This window comes from Ptychodera flava, chromosome 9 (assembly GCF_041260155.1).
Source record: "Ptychodera flava strain L36383 chromosome 9, AS_Pfla_20210202, whole genome shotgun sequence".
In the NCBI taxonomy this organism is placed as follows: domain Eukaryota; kingdom Metazoa; phylum Hemichordata; class Enteropneusta; family Ptychoderidae; genus Ptychodera; species Ptychodera flava.
This window is the reverse complement of record NC_091936.1, coordinates 2,159,818-2,171,454: the sequence shown is the minus strand read 5'-3', so window position 1 is coordinate 2,171,454 and position 11,637 is coordinate 2,159,818. Positions and strand designations below refer to the sequence as shown.

At 37.9% G+C, this 11,637-nt stretch overlaps 1 protein-coding gene across 1 annotated transcript; it reads right to left on the bottom strand.

Moving 5' to 3' along the window:
* Positions 1 to 2,058: 2,058 nt before the first annotated feature.
* Positions 2,059 to 7,452, bottom strand: LOC139139736 (ephrin-B1-like). Its single transcript, XM_070708601.1, has 4 exons — positions 7,101 to 7,452; positions 5,323 to 5,603; positions 4,149 to 4,241; positions 2,059 to 3,286 (listed from the first exon to the last, which is right to left on the bottom strand). The coding sequence occupies exons 1-4, from the start codon at positions 7,205 to 7,207 to the stop codon at positions 3,075 to 3,077; spliced, it is 693 nt and encodes a 230-aa protein (XP_070564702.1). The 5' UTR covers positions 7,208 to 7,452; the 3' UTR covers positions 2,059 to 3,074.
* Between the last annotated feature and the right edge of the window lie 4,185 nt (positions 7,453 to 11,637).

The following is an 11,637-nucleotide window of genomic DNA, read 5'->3' as shown; positions in this document are numbered from 1 at the left end:
ATTGAAATCAGTTCAGGGATAATTGAGTTATGGTTCAAAAACATGAAAAATTCCATCAAAATGGCCGCCCGGCCATATAGGATCGTATGAGGCCTTTACTTTTTTCAATATATGTAAACTATATGCAATCAGCATTGTCATGCAAACTGCTCTTATATGCTGATGATTCAGCTCTTCTTGTGTCTGGCAGAGATGTTGAACATATTCAAATAAAACTTAGTAAGGCATTGGGGTATCTCAACGAATGGCTTATTGATAATAAATCATCTCTTTACATCGGTAAAATTCGCAAATTCAAACAGTGTTCGTAAATGCAGGTTTTGTGTGGGGATGTCAACATCGCTGCAAAACAGTGTGTGCAATATCTTTGTACTGACTTGGATCAATTCTTGTCTGGTGAAACAGTAGCATCCAATGTTATTAAAAAGACATGCTCTTGTCTCAATTTTTTATAGCGTAATAAGAAGTTTTTAGATTTTCATACGAGAAAACTGTTGGCTAGCTGTTTGATGCAATACAATTTTGATTATGCAAGCTCTCAGTGGTACAGTGCACTGACTCTTGAAAGCGAACAAAAACTTCAAACTTCCCAAAATAAAGTCATACGGTTTGTCCTCGGTATGTCAGCAACAGCACACCTTGAATCGGTTCACTACAAACAAATGGGATGGCTACCTGTTAACCACGGAGTCGCACATATGAAACTCAATCATGTTCATAGAGTTACATTAGGATTAGCACCGAAATATTTGTCAGATAATTGTTTTTAACAGCCATGTACATAGTACGAGATTCGGATCCTATTCTATTTTATTCCAGATGGGGCTCGGTTTTATCAGAATAGTTTTGTATATACAGCTAGTGTTGAATGGAACAAAGTTCCAAGAAATATACAGAGTATTACTTCAAATTCTCTGTTTAAAAGAAAGTTAAAGAAGTGTTTTTATGAAGCAATGAATCATGGTGAGAAAAATGATTTTGTTTTTTATGAATTGTTGTCTTGCCGATTTGCTTGTTAATTTGTTTTTCGTGGGACCACAGAGGAAATAAGATTTTAACTTTTCTGTGTTATCCCAGCACTTTCGTGTTTGTCTTTTTTTGTTTGTATTTAATGTGTTTTTTAAAGTGCTAAATCAATCAATCAATCAATTAAAAAAGTGCAAAGTGGGTTACTACCCAGTAATCCTGTAGAGTTGTCTGGCTAATTGAAAATTTATAATTCAACAGAAGGAAATAAGCAACCTTGGTAGATTTCATGAGTGAATGAAATGTATTGTTCCAGTTTTCATTTCGTTGATACTTGTATAAAGGAGACTAGGTTCCCTGTAGACAGGCGTAACCAAGCAACCACTGTATAATAGATACCACCGTAAATTAAACGTCGATCTAATTTAAAATGGCTTCCCTACTAACTAAGAGTACAGCAAAGGTGTACTCACAAATTTCTTATCTGAGATTGGCCAAGTTTTAACATTCGGATGTTCGTGTAATGAAAAAACATACAGTTAAGGTAGTTCGCGCCTCGAAAGTGAAAGACTTAAACTGTTGCTCAAACTTTCTTTCAAAATCAAGAATAAAAATCGGGGGTCACCGCGCAAATTTTGGTACTAGGGAAACAAAGAGCTCAAGATTTACCGATATTTAAAATTCAAAATGGCCGCCATTCCTGTGTTAACTCTATGGAGAAAAATAAAATTTTCGAATTTCGAAAAACTAAGCCGGTGAAAAGTTTTCCTACGCCAAGAGCTTTAAAATGAACCCCCACAAGTGGTAGATCAGAAAAGAATTGTAAAAGTTTGAGAGTCAAAATTTGTGTCCCCGAGGCGCGTTTTTCACGCTACTATGTACACAAGATACACGGAATGACAACGAAAATATGGCTTGCCTAGGAGTTAACAAAATTGTATTTATATAGCTGTATCTCGCTTTCCCACCTCATCACCGAATTAATTATCATTGTCTTCTGAACGACCATCATCGTTGTCATCATCGACTACACAATGTTGAAGACTTTCAAAAACACGCATACAGAACTTATACTTGCTTTTATTTTAGTTATATGTCTAAATTTTATTTATATCAAGTTAAAGTCAATTTACATACTAGTTATAAGTTCATTTTCACTCTGAATAAACTGTTGTACTTTAATGGCGAATAAGTGCACCACGTGACCATATTCGCATAGAATTTAAAAGGTAGACTGATAACTAGGGACAATCACCAACATATATCAACAAAGCCATAAAAAGTTTGATTTTCATAAATATTCATGAAATTTTATAAGTGATAAATAATATATAGGCCCCCCTATATGGCATTTAAAGTGCACTGGTGTTTCAACGTATCTGTAAATAGCCAACTGAATGATTCACAATACCCAACAGTTTTTGTCTGGCAGAAACGACAAAGATACCTACAGCCAGTATGTCGTTCAAGCATCCATAACAGAGGTCAAGGGTCACACATCTATTTGCATCGGGTTCTTATCCATATTTTTAGGTGATATACTACCACTGTGGAAGGGACTATGCTCCAGGCTACTTTGCTCAAATTACCATTACAGCACGTTTTGGAATGATTTTTTAAAACGTAGCATTTGGCAACACATTCCGAATATCAAATTATTTTGTGAATGTGGGCCAGTACTTGAAAAGTACCAGAAAAAGCGCTCTCCAGATTACATGGCAAATGTTTCCGTGTCTTGCAACAGCTTTTATTGGAGCATAGTAAATTTTACTAACAACTCAGCGCTGATTCTGTAAAGCGCCATCGAATATTACTTGGTACTTCAGATTCGCGCTATAGGCCTCCTATTGTCATGATTGGAATGCGAAATATCATTGTTACAATTTTTCCAATGTAATATTTAGATCTTGTACACTCATGCAAGGATATCCTGCCCATTTTAAGGGACGTGCTAGCTAAAACTGACACACGTGATGAGTCCAGACATTGAGAGAAGACACTGACTCAATCGTGTGTATTTCAGTCGTCTACCGGCTTCTGATCTTTTCACATTCGTCGTCAACTGTTTCACTATTGTAACTCAGAAAGCTATAAACCGTGGAGTGGTTTCAGAGAATTAGCCAAAGCATTTGTGCTAACAAAACTGTTCGAATTAAAAGCATTGAGTTACGGTCAATACTTGAGGCGCTGTTCATACTTGAAGGTGTTTTGTGTGCATATGAAAGCTTTGTTGTTTTGATGGTCTCTGTTTTTTGAATGGTTTTCCTCGTTGTCGGCAATGGTGTTGTTTTCTCCGGAGTGGCAACAGTATACGTCGGCACTGAAGAACAAAGGAATAATAAACCAAGCATTAACCATGAAAGTAGTGCACACAAGAAGTAAATTTCACAGTCTCTACCATTTCTTAAATTTTCTGTCTACACTCGCAATAGTGTTCCTTCTCTCGTTTCTAAAATAACCACCAACTCTCTCGATGCCACAATTTACTTAACTTCGTGGCATGGTCGGCGGCTGTTTGATATTTTGTCAGTGTTTATTTTTGGTCTTGGTCATTACAAGGTTACTTTATCTTCAGAGTATCCCATGGTATCTGCTATTCACACACTGATATGTGCTCTGATACCCTCTGTACACAAACTTACAGGGCGCACGCAGATTTGCTCTTCGATACCGCCAACACAGTGTGTGGCCCCTGACACTTCGACACTTTGTAATAATGTAAGCAAATCTGTTGCTTGGGTCTCATATATTGCTAAAAGGTACACTTTCACATCGTTCAATCACATTTCCATTAAAGTCGGGGTCATACAAGTGTCGTCAATTCAGCGTCTAAAGCCATGAACGATGTTATTAAGTTGTTGCAAATATTGTTTCTATATACCTGGACACGTCTGTGAAACATTTGATTCTCTGACTTTGTAATCAAATGTTTAATCGTGAAAGGACCATCTTTTACTTGTAAGACCTTGACCGGATCAAGACTTAGAGGCTAAGTTTCACTCAGACTACTTTGTGTTGTGATCCGAGAGAATTTAAATCAAACAAAACCACTGTTTTATGTTGCGCTGGTGTTGGGCGACCAACAGCCACCCGTTTGTTGCCGTTTAAATGTCTGCTTTTTGTTCAAAGTCTGCACTGTGCATTGCAATCGTGTTGTCGTCAACGTTTTGAATTGTACTTACCTGAACAGGAAACTCGAATTATGAGTTTCATATTATTTGTTTTACAAACTCCACCAACACGGTTGTCGATATCTCCAGTCACGTTGTTAGTAGCTGAAATCAAAATCAAGTTCACAAATGATCAATGTTTAATACGTCATATGCCCTACGATATTCTAGTCGTGAAAGTACAGCAAATTCTCTTGAAAGGGTCATGGTGTGTCCAGCATTGAACTATGGGATTGTGCTTACAGCTTCGTCAATATCCTTCGTCCCAACTTTCATTGTTGCCACTGTATGCCACCGTACAAGAGTGTACACTATAGGAATGTGTCAAGACGAAATGGTGATGTTAACAGGTTCGGATGACTTTGAAGAAAAAATTTGTTGAAAATATATTTAAAAGTTGTGCTGCTGTTTTGGAAATGCATGTCGCCATGGGTCGCGTAAGCGATTGAGTTGCACATTTATAAGTTCTACGAGGCGCTTTACCATTAGGGCCTACGTCAAAAATATTAAAAATATCAAAACTATAATTGATACGATGGAACGTACTATAACTGATACGATCAAACGTATCAAAATGTGATGTCATCTACACGTATGTGTTTTCTTTCAATTTTGTACCTTGAACAACAGATGCATCGAGTCACTTGACCAGAACACAGTATAGGTGATGAGTTAAGAGTTGATGCAACGCAGTGATGCCTATCTCCTGAACTAAATGTACACGATTAACAACTGACTGTGTCAGCGTGTCATCAACTTCATCAAGTTTCTCGACAAATGTCCACCGGAGGCGATACGATATCATAGCCGATCGAACACCTGCATGTCAAATTGTTACAGCTCCCTCAACGATGGAATGTGTTGGTACTTTAACAATTCTGTCTATAAAATTTTACACGGTAACAATCTCTCTAACATACTTCCTTTATTATTCTGAATGAGTTTCACGTAATAATATAGGTAACTCTGCATAGACAAGTGCAGACCTCAACCTGCGTGTAGGCTATTGGTAGCGCTGCCTCTCTAGAGAGTGGCTACGGCAGAACAGAAACACATCGCTGCCCCAGCTCATAAACAGTAAGAAAGTTTTTGTAGGGGATCTGTTGGTTGAAACAGATGACAAGTGCAGCTGATGGAATTCAACTGATGTAACTTCGAAGGAATGTAATATAAAATTCATACTTACAGATGAGATGATAGTCACGACAGGGTTCAAAGACGAAGTCATTTGGAATGGGACTAAGTTGGGCGAATAGGAAAGTAAATTTTGTTTCCAGATGAGGTTCGTCACAAGTAAGCAGTCGTTGACCCGATCTGGAATCGCATTTGACATAGTCTTCTCTGTCCACCAGATATATGTGATAGTCGTCTGGCTTTGGTGTCGAAGTGTTTGGAGTTTGCGGACACACAATGTCAATTGTATCTTCAATTCTAACTTGAGCGATAAAACGCATTCCCCGGCGAAATCTGAAAGTTTAACCAACAGCCTATCATTAACAGCTTTTTACCAGAAAACACATGTACTATACACGATTTCGTTCGCTGTGTCCAAATTTGAAGGCGTTAACCACAGACATTGAATGTGCGTCAACACAAGAGATAAGACGTATTGGGTCAAAGTCGTCAATGTTTTTCTAGTATGTTTTCTATCAAAAAAGTTAGTATTCCATGACAAAATGAAAATAATACAATTTTAATAACGTATAAGTATCATCCTTTTAGAGAAATACATCCATATCAACATACTGACAACATTGTTTTCAAACCATACGTATCACCAAATACAGCTGCTACTAGTGCTTGTCTGTTTTAGCACGGGATCAAGGTCAGTTGACTCACGTCATCGTCCCCAATTTTTTTAATCACGCCTTTTCTTTGACTTTCTGATTAACAGCATGCCAGCCGATAACTAAGTCAGCTATCTGATCTTGATAAGAATCGGCTTGTAAAAACAAGCAGCTTTAGATAAATAAAGGCGGCATACGATGGCATCAACATTACTTAAATACGTCCTTGGTTTAACAAGTTAGCCATTGCTTGTGTTGGACAAAAAACTTGTCAATTTCATGAAGTGTATCTATTCTCCAAAGCTCATAAAAGCAAAAGTGAAAATTAATACTTCAACAACCAATTATTACAAACTGTCATGACTGTGTTCAGTTTGGCATCTAATTTGTGACGTCACCTCATGGTATCCAGCAGCATGGATTTCTCATATCGGAGATAATGCATTCCCAGTGTGCATTGCAATTTTGGCTTTATCACGTTCTTTCCTAGCAGACTAGTTACTAACAAATTACCAGTGTCGTTTTTTAATGTAATCCTTTAACTAATCAGAGACAGGAGGAGACTCTCCACCTGTATACACCTGTCCAGAGATTCAGTAGTATACAGTGAGGAACAACTTCTCATATTGTTTCAATAAAGAAGGTCAACCTTTGCAGGGCCTCTCCTGGTAGTATTGATTACAAGTATGTGATAAGCGGAACTCAATGCCCATAAACATTATTTTCAGGACTTGATAATACGCTTCGAAAAACATAATTTGGTTGTTATTAAATTAGTGACACCATACTTCTTGTCGTCGGATATACAGCGGTAGTCTCATGCATCCCCTGTGTATATATATGCATAATATGATATTGCACTTTAAATTGACAGAATATAATCTGTCTACTGTACACGATCACATAAACGAAATTGAAAGCAACAAAACAGTTTTCGAAGTCTCAATCCTTAAGGATAGAAAAGTAGTATGGAAAGAAAGTTTGATTTGCTCTCTTGTAAACATTAGTTTGCCTGGTCCTCGTTGTTTCGATTTTGACGTTCGTTTCTCACTGCGTTGTTGTTTCTGTTTGGTAAGATTGTCTCCAGCACAAAATGAAACCAGGAAACAAAGTTTGCAGTTTTCATTCCCTCTTAACTTCTCCAACAGGCCACTCGCTACAGCATTTTCGTACTTACATAGGATTGGATGAAGTCCAGACAATCGGGTCCAATTCTTCGGAGTAAACTGTCCAAGCACAAGTTAAAAGTGTTAAAAGTAATGGACACCACCACGGCCATATCATGGTTGAACGTTTCAAGTTTGGTCTCTCCGTAGCTACTATCCGTGAAAATAAACTGAGCGAATGCAGTTTGGTTGTTATCTTTGGTCTAATAAGAAGTTGTGACCCAACTGATTGCTACACATGTGATAACTCATCGGTGGGCGCCGAAGATTTTAAGTAAATACTCGTTAGCTTCTTAGCGACCGAACGCTGTTGCGGAGCGAAGGCCAGTCACTTCCGTACATACAGACTGTGTGATCCTTGTGCGCACATGTGTGGACATATTTAGAATAGCCCCCCTGTGAAATATATACAAACTTTTCCTGCGATCGATCAAGTACTTATACTGAGTATTTACACTTCCCATGATCATATCAGCTTGACTCGCTGCCTTTGCGGGATGTAAACAATACACAACAAAGGTTTAACACACCTACACAATAGATACATATATCCCGTGAGTAATGTTATGCCAAACATGAATTTGCTACTGCAAGTTATTACTGACATCCTCGACACGCCTTCTGTGAAAGAGAGAATTTGTTTGCTCGTAACATTTTTAAGGATTGAAAACTTGAAAAAAAAGTATTCCGTATCAAATTAAACGTAAACTTTTCAAACGTAAGCTTACAGACTCAATAATATTTTAAAACAGAGTATTGCTCGACATGACTATATGCACGAATCACTGAGTCACGCAACGAAAATCGCAACTTAAATTAACGATATAAAATTAAATAATAGGCCTCATTTAATAAGGAGGTTCGAGGTTTTGGAGAATTGTAGATAAGGCTCCGAACATTGGTGCTGTTCGTCATATTGTCGGCAGAATGACTGTGCGGACAATGGATTACAGGTGCACGTTAATGTGCTTTGCGATCCATTATGGCTACGATATGTCTCCTTTTTGTGAATTCATTTTAGCACTTTCTTTCCAAATCGGAAAGTCACTATGCACTTTGGTGGATATTGTGTTCACCATTTTGTTTCTAGAAAGGAGTGATACCAGTAGTTTGAAATTGTCGAGCTGTATCATTTTTCCATCATTACAAATAAAGTCTACGGATTCAAGTGATTCACTTCACACTACCACTGTCATTGCTTTTGCTTTTGATCACAAAACTATTAATTTGTATTCAACTCTTTGTTGACCATGACCAGGGTCTGAAACTCATTTAAGAACGCAGTAGTATACTTGTAGTTATATCAAATCTGCTTGGTGAATTTCACATTTGAGATCGTTAAGCTGCAGTGTCTTGTCCACTAGTGTATTTGTGACATCAGAATTTGTTGATACCCTGCAAAGTTACTGCCATATTCCTTTCATGAGTTCACACAGGTGTAAAAAACTCTTCAGAACGATAAAATAATTGTGTAATTTAAATATTGACTTTTTGAAATATGTGGTATAATCCACATTTTTTCTTTCTTTTCACTTTTTATGGAATATTGACTTTTTCGTTTAATATAATACCTTTAGAAAATTTCGCTCGAATGATAATAAAGAAGCTAATAACAGTTTAGGCTTCACTGCAAAAAACAGTTTAGTCATGGCTTCACTGCAGATGGTTGGCGTTGTTTTCCTTGGTTATTCAGACCAGAGTGAAACACTGAGACATTCATGAGTTGATTTCATATGTTGAAGTTTATTGGTTCAGTACTAGTAAGGACTTCAGAAATGACATTTTTTGTATCTAACGTCACAAGCTGCCTGAGGACGAGTAATCTTTCTGTCGATAAAAAATCGGTCATTGACCCTCTACTTCGCGCTCTGAGCACACACATCCATTCTACTGACTATCGAAAATGAACTCTGAACGATAACTTAAATCCTCGAAATTTGATTTACTATAAGCAGTAACGCACCACGGCATGACCACACCTTATTCATCGGCCAGGTCAATGACACCTGCAGCAAATATCTACCTGTCCAGGTAATGCGGCAGCGTTTCGGCATAGCATTTACAAACTACCGAAAAAATTAACAGGTTTTTTGGGCCCAACGTTTCATTGGTAATTAGATTAACCCATAAACATTGCTGTCCTGGAGATAGTCAACATCACACGCGATCAAAATTTTAGCGTGAGAATAAGCCTAAACTGTTATCAACATTTGGGTTGAGACAGATGTAAACACTTTCAGAGGGAAGCCGATGAATACACTTGATAAACAATTTTCAACACCGCACCCTAGGCCTAGGTCGTTTCGAGTAGCCACGGTTACACTGGAAACCGGGGTAACATAGAGACCTCCACTCCATGTTTCCAGATAAGTATTTCTAGGACGACTAAAGATTTCATAGTGGCTACGCCACGCCTTTGGTGGCGAAATAAAAGGGATTTTAAGGGGGCGCTCTAAATATAAGTGAAGTAAGAGTTGACTCTTTAGGTTACTAACAATTAAACAAAAACATTTTTGTGTCCACTGACCATCAGTCTTGCCGTATTTCCTGCCCTAAGACTGTCCTCTGTTGACAAAGATTGATCTCAATTATTGAAAGCAAGGTCGACTTCACCTATCACAGGAGAGCCTTACGCATGACGCATGGCACGATAGAAATCCCCGTCCGACCGGCAGCCTACGACCGGTGACCTGCGCCTGGGCCAATCCCTGGCATTGGTGGCGCTATCTAGTTCCAAATACATAGATAGTAGGGTATCCACAGTACCACAGGAGGGCAACAAACTCAAATGACTGAACTTTATTTAATCCAAACTGCAAACATCCGCGAAGGAAATTTTACAAACATTCTTTCCCCGTGATTAAAGGAAATGGAAACTTATAAAAAGAGTCGACTCAACAGCAGACGGTCAAATTTCAACTGTTGAGAGAGCTGTATGATATGTTAAAACAGAGCTTTAATAGCTCGGCATTGCAGGGCGGTGCTGCATGACAGGTGCATGGAGAGTCCACTGTGGTGGTATGTATGCAAAGAAACAACTCCCCTTTTACATTGCTATACATTGGACAACTACTCCATGCACCTAGCACCTGTGAGTTGTATGTCACCGACTTCTCTCATCTCACCACCGTACTGAACCGCTGACTCTGCACAGTTTCGTGGACGAAGGCATTCGACCCGCTAAAACAGCCGCATTCAAATAAAAGACTTTCATCGATCTTCGTTTCAGTCGTTTCCAAGAACACGTACATCGTCTGATATACCTGATATACGATGTGCTCAGACGCATTTGTTACGTAAAGCCTACATGTACCTTTCTATCTCTATGCGACGAAAGCACGGCGCCCGTTAGGTGGGTTGTCTGCTGGCGATCGATCGATTGCCTGCTCGATGTATCGATCGCATACTCGATCTGCCCTCCACTGCAACCTAAATTTAGGTTACAGGGGAGGACAGATCGAGTATGCGATCGATAGATCGAGCAGACAAAACTTTGGCATTGTACATACATACATACATACATACACAATTTCGGAATTTGTCTTGTTTGTGAAATACATTGCTCTTATTCTACTCCAAAAATCCTGCGGAAGTTTTAAAGTCTTACTTTTTTACAACTGAATTTTATTACTGATAAAAATTCATCTGCCAACAGTAACACTGAATATTGTACACCATGCGATGCGGAAACCTTACATATCGGCTCGAAAGTTATTTAGTTCTTTGTGGTTGGCTCTAGAGGGCGCTTCCGAGGAACATTCCTCGTAATATAGTAAATTCGGTTACTCTTGATGGGATTAAAGTTTCCCTTCAATCCTATGTCATGCAATTGAAATGTCATCTCTCCTCATGGATGAATACATTGTATTTCATTTATAAGATTATGAACAAAACTGAGGATTTTATCACAAAGTTTTCAAGCCTTGTAAAACTGGAAGGAGAAGAATGCATCCTGAATGCATTCATATGATGATCTTTGTAATCAAACAGCTAATTATTTGTTTTTTCACACAAGACGCATTGTAATTTTAACGCATTCACAGTTATGTAGATTTGTTTTATTTGTGACTATGTTGAAATAAATTTATCTTTTTCAAAAAAAAAAATATAGTAGATTTGCATTCATATGATGATCTTTGTAATTAAACAGCTAATTATTTGGTTTTTTGTCTTCAGACAAGATGCATTGTAATTTTAATGCATTCACAGTTATGTAGATTTGTTTTATTTGTGACTATGTGGAAATAAATTTATCTTTTTCAAAAAAAAAATATAGTAGATTTGTTTTATTTGCGGCACAGTCCCTCTAAGAGGGACTGTGTTTGCGGCGACTTTGTTGAAATAAATTGATGTTTGTTTGCTTCGGACTAATTCTCTTTACTTTTATTAGAATGTTTTACATGTCTACAGTTACGAAGACTTTACATTCCAAGTTGTGAAATGCGATACGATAACTTTATATTGGCATCATATTAAGCTTATGATACATTAGGAAATTGTCTTGCTGTCGTCACACACAAAAAAACGCAACACAAAATACTAACTCAA